Source organism: Pyrgilauda ruficollis, unplaced genomic scaffold (assembly GCF_017590135.1).
Source record: "Pyrgilauda ruficollis isolate IOZ18807 unplaced genomic scaffold, ASM1759013v1 scaffold140, whole genome shotgun sequence".
In the NCBI taxonomy this organism is placed as follows: Eukaryota; Metazoa; Chordata; class Aves; order Passeriformes; family Passeridae; genus Pyrgilauda; species Pyrgilauda ruficollis.
The window spans coordinates 159377-174484 of NW_024512544.1; the positions used below are offsets into that span (position 1 = coordinate 159377).

Sequence of the window (15108 nt, forward strand, 5' to 3'; positions counted from 1 at the left end):
CCAGATGGAAACAAGGCCAGTTTCTTATTTTAAAATTAAATCCTTGTGGCCTGAAGCTCAACAGGGTAAGTGCAAACCTCTGCTGTGGCAGAAACTCTCCCAGACACTGTGGCTTCACTGGATCCAGCCTGTGCTGTGCTGGGATGGCAGCTCCTGGGCTGGAAAAAGGGAGCTTCAGCAAGGCCATCCAAAGGGTTTGCACCCACCCTTCTGGCACCAGGGTTCAGCCTTCACCCAGCCCCATCTCTTGCTTGTCTGGTTCCAGCCATGACTCCAGTCCTTCCACGCCTGACCCTGTGGAGGAATCCTCGCGGGGAACCTCAGCAGTGCACACCAAGGCATCGTTCAGTAGCCACCCACGTTGCTCTTTGCTGGTTTCCTGACCCATTTGCCTGTGTAGAGTTTATAATAAATGTTCACTAAATCACGCAATAAAGCCAATTCTGTGTCCAGAACCACCCACCCATTTCCCAGTGTCTGTTTTTTCAGCGCACTCGAGCAAAGGCTCCTTTCTCCTCCCATGGAATCCCAGAATGGCTGGGCTTGGAAGGGACCTCAAAGCCCCTCTGCTCACACCCCCTGCCAAGGCCAGGGATGCCTTCCACCAGCCCAGATTGCTCCAAGCTCTGTCCAGCCTGGCCTTGGACACTTCCAGGGATCCAGGGGCAGCCACAATTTTCTGGGCACCCTGTGCCAGGGCCTCCCTGCCCTCACAGGGAAGAATTCCTTCCCGATATCCCATCTAACCCTGCCCTCTGGCAGTGGGAAGCCATTCCCTGTGTCCTGTCCATCCATCCCTTGTTCCCAAGTCCCTCTCCAGCTCTCCTGGAGCCCCTTTTAAGCACAGGGAGGGCTCTGAGGTCTTCTCAGAGCCTTCTCTCCTCCAGGTGAGCAACCCCAGCTCTCCCAGCCTGGCTCCAGCCCTCAGAGCACCTTCATGGCCTCTTCTGGACTTGCTCCAGCAGCTCCGTATCCATTTCTTTAACCATCCTGTGCACTCCTGGCTTTAAAGCTGGCCAGGTGGAGCAGGCAGGAGCTGAACCAGCAGCACTGAAGCCAGGTGGTTGCAGAGGGTGCACATCAGGATGGCCAGACACCGGCCAGACACTGGCCACAGGGCCACAGGGGTGCTGGTGTGGGTCAGTGGTGCCCGGAGGAGAAGCCACTGGGTGGGCAAAGGGAATGCCCAGGCTGGTGCTGGGGAGGGGCTGACCCTGAAATAAAGGCACTGCTCCAACTTGCATGGAAACCCTGAACGCAGTCTGGCAGCTGAAGCCACAAGAAACACGAGCCCACAGCATCAAGGGATTGCTTTAAACCTGTATTAAATAGCAGCAGCAACCCTGGGGTGGAGAGAGGCCTGCTGAGCCCGGGGTGGGGATTTCCCTGGCTGAAGCCCACGCTGGGGCAGGTTCTCCTCTCTTCAGCCCTTTCCCTGCTTTGCTGCACACCTGTGGCAGTGCCCTGTGAGCCACGCTGCTCCTGCCACCTCTCCCCAGCACGGGCTGTGCTCAGGCAGGGGAGATGGACACTGCCTGAGACGGAGCTCTGTCCCAGGGCAAAGCCACGCCACTTTGGGGTGGCAGACAGAGACCTTCCCCTGTCCACACCCCGCTGGTGACCGTCTCTTCACAGTCCTGCCAGCACAGGGATGTCCCTGTTTTGGGATGTCCCACTTCTGTCTGTCCGGACACCAAGTGACCCTCACGCTGGAGCCCCAGGCTGGCTCCTCCAGTGTCACATCCAGCAGAATAAACACCAGAAATCTTTAAAATTAATTTTAAATGGGAGTGGGGGGCCGGGAGGTGGGGATCTGTACCCCTCATGCCCAGAGAACAAGCCCGTTCCTTCCAGCCCATGTGCCCCGGCACACTGCCTTCCCCTGGTCTCTGTGTTTAGTGTTCTGCTTTCCCTAAAGCAGGGTTTTTTGGGGGGGAGAGTGGAGGGGTGGTACCGGAGTGAATCCTGCGGTGCATTTACAGCGTTCAGGGCAGCAGCACACACCGACCCCGGCAGCAAGTGAGAGAGCAGAAAACTTCCCCTTGTCCGAAATAACCCCGCGTCGAGGACGGGCATTAACATATTCCCAAAGTATCTCCCTCAACCAGCGTCAGATAAAGTGCTGGTCCCTTCTGACTCACGACAACCCCGGTGCTGATTTGATGAGAGGGGACAGCGGGGAGGGGAGATGCCCCGGCTCGGTCCCCGCCGGGGCTCGCCTCTGACATCAGCAGGGAAGCGGCGATAAAAGCGGCGAGCGGAGGGGACTCCGGCTCACACAGCCGCCACCTGGCTCAGGGGACAGCAGCCGGCCTCCTCTGCTCGCCTGGCCCCGGTAAGTGCGGCCCCCGCCCGGGAGCGACGCTTCCCTCCGCCTGCCGTGATGCTCTCGGTAATTCCCGAGCGCTGCTTTGCCTCTCCGTGTGTCTGTCCTCGCGTCCGTCCAGCCGGCTGGTGGGGATGGGAGGGGGCCAAAAGTTGGTGGCCGCGGCAAACCTGAGCTGCAGGGAGCTCGGGGTGTCTCCTGCTCAGCACGCTGCGAACTTTTCCTTCGCAAAAGTGGCTGGAAATGGAGCGGCCCCGCAGCCCCGCCGTGTCCTGCCTCCCTGCCTCCCTCTCCCGCTCGGCTCCCTCGCCCTGCTCCCCGGGCCGGGTGGCTGCAGAGACCCAGCCCCTCACCCAGCCCGCCCCTGCTCAGCGCCTCGGCGCCCTGAAGTGTGGCACAGGGTGTTCCTGGGTTGTCACTTCAGCAGCCGCGGCCAGGGGTGGATGCTAAGGGTGCAGAGGTGGTCATCCATCCATCCATCCATCCATCCATCCATCCATCCATCCATCCATCCATCCATCCACCCATCTGTGGCTCTGCAGCCAGCCCTGCATTTTGGTGCTGGTCCCCATCCCTTGGGCTCTGGGGTCCCACAGGTTTACTGGGGGTCCCAGAGAAGATCAGGCCTGACCTAAGGCACTAGGCTAGGACCAAAACCTGTTTTAATGACCATGAGGTTTGTGCAGCTCATGTTTGGAGGCAGCATTTTCCCCAGAGGTGTCAGCTGCAGCAAACCCCTGGGTTTGTTCTGGTGCTGTCCCCAAGCCCTTTGCCACTGGCCCGGGGATGCTGTGATGGGGACACACACCAACAGCCAAATCCCTTCTCTCCTGCAGCCACATCGGAGCCTTCAGCAGGGCTCAGGAGACTTCACAGCCAAGTCACGGCGGCCCGAAAGTGCTCAGGATGAAGCTGGGGGTCGCCTGCCTCCTGTGGCTGCTGCTCGTCTGCCTGACCCTGCCCGCCACCCACGGCCGCGTCCTGGAGCGCTCCATGGAAATCAGGAGTAAGGAGAACATGAGTAAGGGACTGTCCCCAGCCACCCCCTGCCTCCAGCCCCCTCTGCATCCCCCGGCTCAGCTGCACTTGGGGGGTGAGGAGCTGCTGCCACTGTGCAGGAGCACAGGTCTGCTTTGAAAGAGAATTGCTACAGCTTTGATCCTCCTCATCCCCCTCCCCTCCTCCCCTGGTGTTCCCATCCCCTCACTGGTGGGCGCAATGCCTCGTCCCCTTGCATGCCCTCCAACCCCCCTGACGGGCTCTCGGCTTTTCCCTCAGACCCGGACATCGACCCCTCGTGGTACACGGGCCGCGGGATCCGGCCCGTGGGGCGCTTCGGGAGGCGACAAGCCCTGGGCGGGGGCAGCGCGCCCGGCGGGCCGGGGCAGCGGGGCTGCGCAGCTCCCCACCCTCCCCGGCTGGAGCTGAACCCCTGAACTGCAGCTGGCAATAAAATCCCTTCTCCTCTCACCCGTGTCCCAGGCTCTCTGTTCCAAACCGCAGAGTGGGGGGAGCCACCCCCAAATCTGCACGGCCACCTTGGGTTTCTGCCTGGCCTGGCATTGTCACAGCCCTTCCCTCTCACCCCAAGAAACACCCCAAAAATAATCACAGAGGGACCCCTTTCCCAGGGGTATCCCCTGGGAGTGCCAGCTCCCAGGGGTGCACCCGACACCTTCATTTCCATGAGCTGGGCACAGAAATAGCCCCACCATTTCTGTGGGGTCAGAAACGCCTGGGGACAATGTGATGCTCTGTCCACCCCACCGCCATGCCCCAAAACCTCAGAGATCACTGCCCTGCAGACAGGGTGAGTGCTGCTGCCCCTGGAGAGGGCACAGGTGGGTTTTTCTCCTCTTCCAGCCAAGGGGAGCTCCCACAGTGGACTCATAACTGTGTAAAGGGGAGGCCAGCAAGGCACGGGGCACTCTGACACCACACATGTGATTCGGCCCCGTTCTGTCTCAGTGATTGCCCCCAAGGATGGGCTCTGACCCCTGTAATGGGGTGGATGGGGTGGGGAGAGCACTGGCCCTGGTCCCTGCCACCCCCAGGCTTCCTGTGTTTCCCTACAGGCTGACATGCAGAACAGGGGGAAAAAAAAAATACACCTTTAGGGCAATATTCTCTTTATTCACAGACTGGGTGTAAAAACACCAGGATCTTTGCTTTGGGAAATTAAACCCTCCCTTTTCAGAGGGAAAGGGAGATGGAGAAGGTGACAGCTGGGGGTTGGGGGGTGTCACCAGTGAGGGTTGCTGGCAGTGTTCCTGGCAGGCTGTGCTTTTCCCTGTGCTTTGTCTCCCAGCTAAAGATGGAGCTAAAGGTCTGAAGAGGCCCCGTGTACCGAGGAGGGCTCTGAGTGGGCTTTGAGAGGGAGGGTGGTCAGGCTGAGCTGTCCCTGCAGCTCTGAGCCCCCCTGCTCTGTCACTGTCCCTGATGGAGGTGGGCTCCAGCCCTGTGAGTGCAGTGCCACGTCCTCAGCTCCGGCAGCACCTCGTCCTCGCCCCGCTCGCACTCAGGTCCACGGTCGACCTCCCATGTGGGGATGGCCTGGGTGCCTTCTCTTTTTCCCTCCTCAGGAGTTCTTGGACTAGGAGGAAACACAAGGCAAAGAAGGGCTCTTTTCTCCTGCCAGTGGCTGGGATGCCATGGCCACCCCGTGTCCCACCCCAGGGCACCATCCCGCAGTTCCCTGAACAGCTGAGCTGGGGACACCATTGCACTGCTGGCACTGTGGTATTTTATGAAAAATCCCTTCGCCAGGATTTTTGCTCCTGGGAAGATGAGAAGCCTCAGAGGAAAAGAAAAGCAATATTATCTGATCGCTTTCTCCCTGTGTTTTGCTGCTTTGGAATGTGGCAGGTGCATCTTTGATTGGTTCCATGTGAATTGTTTTTCCTTAATGGCCAATCCCAGTCCAGCTGTGTCAGACTCTCTGGTCTGTCACAGGTCTTTATTATTCTTTCTTTTCTAGCTTTCTGATGTATCCTTTCTCTCTATTGTTTAGTATAGTTTTAGTATACAATTTCTTTTAATATAATATAATATAATATAATAATGTAATAAATCAGCCTTCTAAGAAATATAGAGTCAGATTCATCTCTTCCCTTGTCCTGGGACCCTCACAAACAGCACCGACATGCTACTAGATTGGATACCAATGCAAAATAAAATTGTGGCTCTGGGCCCACAGAAGGCCTGAAAGCCCTCCCTGACACTGGAATATCTCAGGATGGATCTGTCCATCCTTCTGCCTTAAGGGGTGGCGCAGGCTGGACTGGCTGGGAGGAACATCTCAGTGACAAGTAGGAGCAATGAAGGGGCTGAGCCTTTCAGGAGCTGGGGCCATGGTTCACCTGCCTCTGCTCTCACCTAGAGCCATCCCATAACTCACCTACGGCCATGAAGATATCATTCACTTGGTGGTTGGATTTTGCAGACGTCTCCATGAACAGGAGGCCTTTTGTTCGTGCAAAGTCTTCCCCCTCCTAAGAGAAACACGCACAATTATTCCCCTGCCCCCTCTGGGGCTGCTTGTTCAGTTTTATGGTGGATTTCACGTACAGGGACTTCAGAGGTGTCTGAAAACCTCTTAAATGCTTGGATTTCCCTGGAAATTTTCCTTGGATATATCCCAGATCTTTCTGTGAGGGGTGATGAGGGAACCCCAGGCACTCACCTCAGTGGTGACCTCTCGCTCAGCAGCAAGGTCTGTCTTGTTGCCCACCAGAGCAATCACGATTTCATCAGGCAGGAATTTCTTCTCCAGCTCCTCCAGCCACAGCTTTGCTCTGCTGAATGTTTGCTGGAGAGATGGAGACAAAACCACCCAGTGATCAGGTTTTGATTTATTCCCTTTGTCTCAGACCAAACCAGCTGGGTGGCTCCAAACCAAAGAGGGTGGGGAGGTTCTGATTGCCCCTCTCAGGAAAACAGGTCAGCAGCCCTCAAACACATTGAGGGATAAATCACCCTTGGATGGGATTCGTGGCAGCAGAAACCACCCCTGGGTGGTGGCATGGTCCTGCCAGGGGCCTCACCTTGTTAGCAATGTCATAAACGAGGAGGGCAGCGTGGGCATCCCGGTAATAGAGGTGACAGACACTCTGGTACTTCTCCTGACCCGCCGTGTCCCAGATCTCAAACTTGACAGTGGCCTCGTCCAGGTCCAGTATCTGTGTGAAGAAGGAGCCTGCAGGCAAGATGCAGGGTGAATGTTCACTTGGAGCAAGAGCAGGGAGCTCAGATCCCCTGCCCTGAGGCTGTTACTGATGTTCTAATGCACAGAATCCAGGGGGGACTTCTTGTGACCACCGGCACTGGGCTGAGGTGGCCCTTCCTGGCAGCAGATTTGGGTGGATGACACGAGGTTTCATGCTGCATAACTCTGAACTTTGCAGAATGCTCCCAGCAAGAGAGACAGCTCCACTTTGCTGGTGGGTCAGAGCTGTGAATGGGAATATCCATGGAAAGGGCTCCCACTGCAGGGAAGCCTCCACCTTTTCCTTCAGGGAGCAGATGGCTGGTCCACAAGCAGAGGGATGAGAGGAAAAGCTCCACTTTGCTCTACTCCACCAGCTGGCTCTTCAGTTACAGGTGGGATCACAGCCTCTGTACCTGCTGTGCCTGCTTAAGGCAAAACCCAGGTGCAGCTCGTAAAATAAATAGACATAAAGTCTAGGTGCTGTGGGACCTGGGCAGGGGGAATTGAAACTGTGTGATCTTTAATGCAAACCTTTCTAAGAGACCCTCCTGGTGTGCCTGAATAGCTGGGAAGGCAGCACAGCATGCAAAGAGCAGATGGGCTGCACAGTTTACTCATTATTCTGCTGCTCACCTGCCTCTAAAAAGCAGCACAAAGCCAGACCTGTGTGATGTGGATGTGGCTTTGCTTGTGGCCTGCTGCTGGAAATGGGCTGGAAATGCAGAGCTGTGAAGGGGGAGGTTCTGGCTTTTGGGGAAATCTGCACCATGCTCCAAAGTGGGTCTGTGCTCCTGCAGGGTGGAGCAAGCAGCTCCCCTGCGTCCCACCCCGCTGCAGGGAAGTGCTCCAGTCCTGGTCTCTTGTCCAGAGCCATGGAGCTGTTGGAGCCACTCACTCACATCCCACGGTGGGCAGCAGCTCCCTGAAGTCGTTCTTCACATATCTGTAGGCCAGGCTGGACTTGCCCACGGACATGCTGCCCAGCAGCACCACCTTGTACATGTAGGAGGGACGGGGTCCCTCTGGGGAGGTGCCCAGTGTCACTGTCTGTGCCATGTCCTGCAAGGAAACCAGCTCTGCTCAGTGGGCACCTGCCAGTGGTCCCAGGATCAGCTGAACCTCTGCAGCAGCTCCTGAGTGGCAGCTGGGCAGGTGGAGTTAACTCCAAAGTAGGCTGGAATAAAATCGAAATAATTCGTATCATAAGCTGCAGATTTAATGCATCAAAGCATCTGCCACGGTCAGCTGTGACCAGAAGGTGGAGATGTTTAGGAAGAAACCTGATGCCAGCAGCCTCCTTGGATGTAGGCAAGGAGATTGCTGCATCTCCTTTAACAAGGAGGAGCTGGAGGAATTTCCCGGCAAAGGGAAATCCCTTCTGGCTGTGCCTCGCTCTCCCGGACACCTCCTTCCCCAGAGTCCTGGTGAAGAGCTTAGGCTGATGTCCCACATCCATCCTGGTTAGGAGTTACATCAGGAGAACCTCAGGAGCAAGAAGCCCTGGCTGGAGCAGCAGCACACAGAGCAGGTGGCAAATGCTCCTGCACCCTGGGAAAAGAGCCCCAGGCAAACCAAGCCCCCGGAGCACCATCCCCATGTCACCCCAGAGTGTGACAGACCACCCTGCTGTGCCCAGGGATGGCAGGAAACACAGACCCAGTAACAGGGATTGCCTCAAACCTGATGGAAGAGAGCAGCTGCAGAGCCTTGGTCGGTGGGAGCCCTCCTGGGTGACACGTGTGTCCCCTCCTCCCAGCCCTGGGCCAAGAAATTGCCACTGCCCCGCTGCTGGGTGGGAGCTGCCAGTGCAGGGCAGCAAACAACACTTTGCCCTGCTTTGCCCTGGTTCCTCCTCACAGAGCTCCTCCTCCAAAAACACTCAGCTCATGTGGACAGTTTTAAAGGAGAGAGGGAAGTTCACGGGGTGTTGGGCTGAGCAGGATGCCAGGGTGAGCTCTGCTGGAGTGGAGGGATTCCCCCCAAATGGAATAAAGCCCTGGTGAGGCAGACAGCAGGGATCTGCAAGACTTATGATGAAGAATTGGTGCAATTTCTACCTGAGCCTCAGGGATTTGGCTATGGAAGCAAGTACCTTTACAAAGACACCTACAGCAGCAGCAGCAGCAGCGGTGGAGCTCCTGCAGCTCCCTGCTCCTGCAGCACCCTGCTCCTGCAGCACCCTGCTCCTGCAGCTCCCTGCTCCTGCAGTTCCTGTCCTGCAGCTCCCTGCATTCCCTCCCCTGACAAAAGCCCCTTGTTCCTGAGAGCTGCTCATCCCACGTGGCTCCTTTATTTTGTCTGGCCTCCCTCTGCAATCTGGCAGGCTCCAGAGCTTTAATTCTTCATTAAGGCTGTCATTAAGAGCGTTCCTTGGCTGAACCCAGGTCTGTATCTTTACATCCAAGTAGTTTTTCTGCTGGGTGAGACGGGCTTTAATCCCCTTAAAAAACAACAAGTAACATCATCTCCCCCAGCTCATGCAGCCCTGTGATGAAGAGCAGGACCACAGTTTGTGCAGAACAGCTAGTTAGTCTTATTTTTCAAGCAGGGAAAAGATAAGCCCTGTGGCACAGCATGAATGTACTCTTTAGAGTATTGATTACATACATTTGCCTCTTTGTAGGCTGGAAACAAGACTGTCATCCATTCTGGGCAGTTATTGTCAGCGATAAGCCATAAAACTCTCTAAGGAAACAGGAAGCTGCTTGAAAACTACCCAAGCTTGTCTGTATTAAACACAGTTTCTCATCATTTCCCTCTGCTGCTCTCTGTTCAACCTTAGAAAGGTGGGTTGATGCTGGAACAAAACTCACCTGAGATTTACTGCAATGAGTTTTTGCTCACTTGAAACAATTTTTTCCCCATGTTAAGAGGCAGAGGGTGAGGGTCCCTTCCCACCTGAGGAGGATGGCAAGGAAGAAAAACAAGTGGCTTTGTTCTGATTTAATGGAAAACAGGATTTAACAGGAAATGGTGAGGGCTTTGTCCTCTTTTTTTGTTGGAAAAGGAGAGTACAGAGTAAAACCCTACATTTCCTGGATAAGGGACTATGGGAGAAGCATCCAGCTATCTACTGTCATCAATTTGGAGAGCAACAGCTGAGGTGGTGCTGGTCCTCTCCTTCTGCCAAGAGGCCACGCTGAGGGGCAGGGAAAGCTCAACCTGCTCAGATCCAGTGTAGTCAGAGAAAACAAACCAATTTATCTTCATTCAGCTGTAAAAACCCTGCTGGTGGATTTAGCCTCCAGGTACAGCTTAGTATTTTGTGGCAGCTGTGTCTAGCACAGATGTTAGGGGCAGGCTTGCTTGATCCTACACTTGTCTTGAAGGTGAGTTCCCAAACAGCCACAACACCAATTGTTGCTCACTTCCTAAAGGAGGATTAAACATTGCTGCACCCAGGAAATTGTCTTCAGCATCTTTAACCTGGGATGGAGGGATCCTGGTGTATTTGTTGTCAGGGGATAAGCCTTTTATTTCCAAAGGAAAGCAGTAATAAAAGAAAAGTCAGGCATGTCTTTGGGGATGGAGTCACTGAGAAGTCTTATTTAAAACGCTGTTTAGCTTCCTGGGAAATTAATGTTAAGTGTAATGATGTCCACCTGGTGTCTAAGCTTTTTTAGGTCCTAATACCATTAAAGCCATTTGCTGATCTTCTGCAAAGGGGTGGAAGAGTGAACCAGAACAAAAATTACTGAGCACCTCAAAAAAATTACAGGACTTCAACACTTAACTGTGTAAGTCTGCAGTATTTACCCCTGCAGGTTTTGGACACAATATTTCAGGTTCTTTCAGGTTTAGACACTTAACTTTTCCTCCCCACACATACAAGACAGTTGTCAGGCACCTACCTCCCCAGTTAACTTGTAGCATTCAGCTCAAAGCTCTCCTCTGCTTTTGGGAGCCTCCTCCTCCTGGCTTAAGTAAGAGAGTGGCCACTCAGAAAGTTCACTTAAGCCAGGGTTACCAGGGGATACAGAAATCCCAACTGCAAAGACATAATGTGTAAATGTTAGATTGACACGGCAATGATCTCTCAGAAGAAGCAGCTCCCCTCAAAGCGAAGGGGAAGGGAATGAGGATCATTAACCACGCGGGGAAGTAAGGCTGCAATAAGAGACCCAGAGCTCTGCTGAGCCCTTCAACAACAGCTCTGGGAGGATGGGGGTAGGGCACAGGGATTCCTAAAACCTCTCCTCTTGGGCAGGAGTCACTGAGGACCACGGCTGGGATGCGAGGCTGCCCCGTGAGGATGGGAAGATTTCCGGAGCTCGCCCGGGAAAGGCACCTTGGAGAGGGCGGGTGGGGCTGGGGGATTCCCCTGCCCGGTGGGGAATTCCTGAGCGGAGGACGCCTTTACCTTCCCGAAGCCTCGCTGTCCCGCCGGGGCTCCACTCCGTGTGTCAGGGGTGACAGGGTGCCGGCCCCATCCGTGTGTTCCAGCCCTCCGTGCCGGCAGCAGCTAAAAGCGAAAGCAGCGGCTCCGGGAGCGGTGTCAAAGGTGAGAGAGGCAGGCCGAGAGCAGTGAACCTTAGACCTGACACCGGGTCTAAGGTCTGGCAGCCAGGCAAGACGGCGAGAGGCTGTTGTCACCGTGGTCATCCCCCGCTCACCTCCATCCCTGCCTCCGTCCTTCCCTCCCCGCTTCCCACGCTGGGGCTGGGCGGTGGGTGGGTGGGTGGATGGGCGGACAGACAGATGGATGAATGGGTGGATGGGGCTTTCCCCATGTCTTGGGGTCCAAAAGCATCCCAGCTACCAAAGAGATGGGGGTAAGACCCCCTCGGATCCCCCCAGGATTGAGGATCGGGGAGGGCTGGGTGTGGCTGGAGTCACGGCACACACGGGATCTGTCCTCTCCGGGTTTTTATAACATGGCAATTTCTGCTGATGAACATTAGACCTGGCTTTGGTCTCGTGCCAGGTACAGGCTCAGATATCCCGGGCTTGGGATTGCAAAGGGGATGTGTTTTGTGGGAGGAGATGTGCCTGCTTGTCTGGCAAAATGCTTCAGCTGCAAAACAGCTGCTCCTGAGTTTGGGAGGTACAAAGTGAGCATTTTACTGCCTGTTAATTAAGGTAATAGCTGGTTACCCCAGGAAGGTGGGGATCACTGTCTTGAAGAAGGCTGCTCTTGTCCAATATCTTGAGAGAGAAGTCACAGCATGTGAGACTGCATTGGGATAACAGGTCTGGAGTGAGAATGGGAAGATCTGATAATTAAACGTCTGAATGACAATAATTCTGTGTTTCTGTCACTCCTCATAGTCAGTGTCTTTCCTTCAAGTAAGAGATCTGGAAGTGAAACAGACTTAACAAAATCTAGTCCTAATGGTTATAGGGAACAAGGTGAAAAGCAGAAGTCCTACAAGAAAGCTCAAAAACAATATCATCCGAGTTTTGAAATTAAAAATGTGTCTTGTGACTCCCAAGGCCTAAGCACTACAGTTCCATTACTTCCCATTTCAGTGATGAAAAGCCATGTTTACGTTCCCAGGTCCTTCCCATCAGCTCTGCAGAGGCTAGAGCTGGATTTGGGGGTCCTTTGAACACAGTTTCTATGAATATATATAGTTTTTCCAGTCCAGAAGCAGTTTAATATGCTCCCACCCCTTTCTTATAACTTGTTTCCCAGAGGAACTGACTTAAAGCCTTTTTTTTCCTTTTTTTTTTTTTCTTTTTCTCTAGGGCTTTGGATTAGTCAGTCCTCTGTGACCCTGTGCACAGTTGCACTGGTACACCAAGGGGGTAGGAAGATTATTCAGGATTTTGGAAGGCCTGAGCAACTTTGGGCTGGGGTTGCTGCAGCAGGAATCCTTGCCCGCATCAATGAATTTACCTGCTGGTTTGGACCTACAGGCTCTGGTAGCATCATGCATCTAAACTGAGAATCCGATTTTTAGTAGAAAAAAAAAAAAGGCTGGGAGGCTTTGAAGCCTTATGAAAGGATGGCTTTGTCAGGGCTAAGAGAATCTTTATTCCCAGTTTGTGCTGCTCTGTTATTTTCATACCAGCCTCCTCTGCCCGAGCAGGTTCACAACTCAAAGGCCTTTGTGAAGGGCTTTTATAAAAGAAGAAGGTGGGGAGGAGGTGCCCAAACAAAGTGCCATGGCCTGGCTGGTGTAAATGCCCCGGAGGCCTGCAGAGCCCAGGGGAGTGTGTCCCTCGCGTGGGCTGGGACAGCCTCCCCTGGAAGGCTCCTCTGCAGCTCCTGCTGAGGCAGACCCCACTAGAGGGCACAGCTCATCTACCTTTTGAGACAGCGAAGATGCTGCTGCCCAGCCTCATTTCTGAGCCAAACAGACACCAGTCCATGAGAGACGGACCGAGGTCTCTTGACAGAAGTGTGGATGCACAGCCAAGCTTCTCTTGCTCTTTGTTCTCCAAACAGCCTGTATGTGAACATCTCTGATAAGCACTGTTGCAGTGCCAGGCAGCCAGAGGTTTTTCTGTCTGCTTGCCTGCTTCTTCTGAGGGAAAATATGCAGGATGCTGAGGATCAGACCCCTTCAGTGTTGAGTGGTTTGCAAATAGACACTGTGGTTCTAGATGAGTAGAGCACCTGGAGCATCCTGCACAAACCTAGGGATGCATCTTGCTGTGCTTGTGCAGTGAAGAGCTACTCACTTGAAATAAATTTTGCTGGTAATAACTGGCCATGGGTTGTTTTTCTGATGTTTAGGCATTGCATTTCATTTTACAGCCACCTGATGTAATTGCACCATGAGAATTTGGAGGATGGATCTGGCCACGGGAGTGGTGTGGATCAAATGCACCTTGTAGGCCTTCCCCCACTGCTCCACCTCAGCCTTTTTATTTGATTTTTAACTGTGAAGGAAAGGTTGACACGTCAGTGGTGCACAAGAATTCCAGAGGAGGTAAAAATAAAAGTTCTAGGCTAAGCATGCAAGAATTATTCCAATAATTTTGTATTTCTGGCTCTGCCTTCTGCATAACTTCGAGCAGGATGCCTCTCCTTCCTCCTTTTTCTGAGTTAAAGGAGGCACAAGCACACAGATCTTTGTGGGGCAGTTGAGAAACTCCTGGAGGGTTCTTTTTCAGTGGTTGTGTAGCACTTGGTTCTCCCTGACTGTGACTGCTGTGAGGAAGCATCGATGTGGGCACTGTAAACCCTCCCTTGCTTAAGGAAGAGTGGTTGTGTGGAAAGGCAGCAGAGTCTGGCAATGAAGGCACAGCCCTGAGCTGAACACAGAGACGGAAACATCAGCTTTGCCACTTGCTTGCTGTCTGCCTGTGGGAAGAGTTCTTTTTTCTCCTCTGACTTGTTTCTCCCTCTCTCTTTGGACTCATCCACATGGATTCCATGTAGTCCCTGGCGTGCCCTGTGCAGGCAGCCCAGCTCAGGAGGTCTGATCGCTATCAAAGCTCCCACGCTGTTGAAATGAGGCTTAGACTTTGTACTGTTCTGAAATTATGCTCTTCTTCAGCATTTTTGGTCCTCTGAGGTCCTTGAATACTACTAAATTGTTCCTGATGGGTCAGTTTGTATTTGAAACACTCTCATTTCTTAATTTTTCAAGAACAAGCACCTGAAACTGTAGTCAGCAAAATAAATTCAAAATAATCGATCCATCCAGAGGTCACAGCAAATGATGTTCTCAAAACTGTTTGCCATACCTGTGCTGTTAAACGTGCTTTCTCTTGTTTGTGTGGTGGTTTTCATATGGCTAAGGAGTTAAATCACAGAATGGCAATACTTGAAGTGTCCTGGTCTTTGCTGTTTCTCCTTTTCTGTGTGTGATGAAGTAATGAAAACCCAGGGTATTCCACTGGTGATCACACAGGCAAGGTCTGTCACCACTGCCATGCAGCATTAAAAGATCTTTTTGTTTTGAGAGGAGCAAGGGTTGTGCCTTTGCTAATGAAAAGAAGATTGAGGTCCTCACTGTTAAAAAGATAAAAAGTTGAGTCACGTTTTAAGGATTGGTGGAGCTGTAATGGTGAACAGATCATTTACACTGTGGCTCAAAACTGTGAGCCTGCCCTGAACTGCTTCAGGCCTCTAAAATGCTCGTCTTCCTGCATTAATTATTAACGTTGCTAAAACACTCCAGAGATTGGCGTGGAAACATTAAACAAACTTAATATTAATAGCTCCCAGATGATAAGTGATGGTGAACATTAGCATGTGTTAAAGACCGAGGAGGGAAAATAACTACTGACTACAATAAACATTTGAAGACTGGTGGCATTCAATTACAAAAAGAATACAAGTGTGAACCACAAGAAAGGCTTTCCTACAGCATTAGCACTTGAAGAGACAGGTGAGATTGTTTTTACCTCTGAAATTGCACTTGGTCACAATAAATAGCCTTGAGGTATGTGCTGAGGTTCTTGCCATATGTCTAATAAGCAAAGTGCAGCTTGGGTGACAAGTAAATGTATGTGGCTTGCCCGAGTAAAGATGTCTGCATTGAACAGTTTGCTTATCTCAAACTTCACATTCTCATTTCTCAGCGGACCTTGGCCAGGAGGATCCCCCTCCACGAGTCCAGCCCACCTTGCCAGGAGAGCTGCCACACAGAGACCTTTGGCTCTAGGCTGGGTACCCGAC

At 53.0% G+C, this 15108-nt stretch overlaps 1 protein-coding gene across 1 annotated transcript; it reads right to left on the bottom strand.

Annotated features, from left to right (window-relative positions):
- Positions 1-4563: 4563 nt before the first annotated feature.
- Positions 4564-8279, bottom strand: RAB17 (RAB17, member RAS oncogene family). The gene is made up of 6 exons (XM_041460217.1): positions 8214-8279; positions 7433-7592; positions 6370-6521; positions 6009-6134; positions 5724-5817; positions 4564-4919 (listed from the first exon to the last, which is right to left on the bottom strand). The coding sequence occupies exons 2-6, from the start codon at positions 7587-7589 to the stop codon at positions 4807-4809; spliced, it is 642 nt and encodes a 213-aa protein (XP_041316151.1). The 5' UTR covers positions 7590-7592; positions 8214-8279; the 3' UTR covers positions 4564-4806.
- Between the last annotated feature and the right edge of the window lie 6829 nt (positions 8280-15108).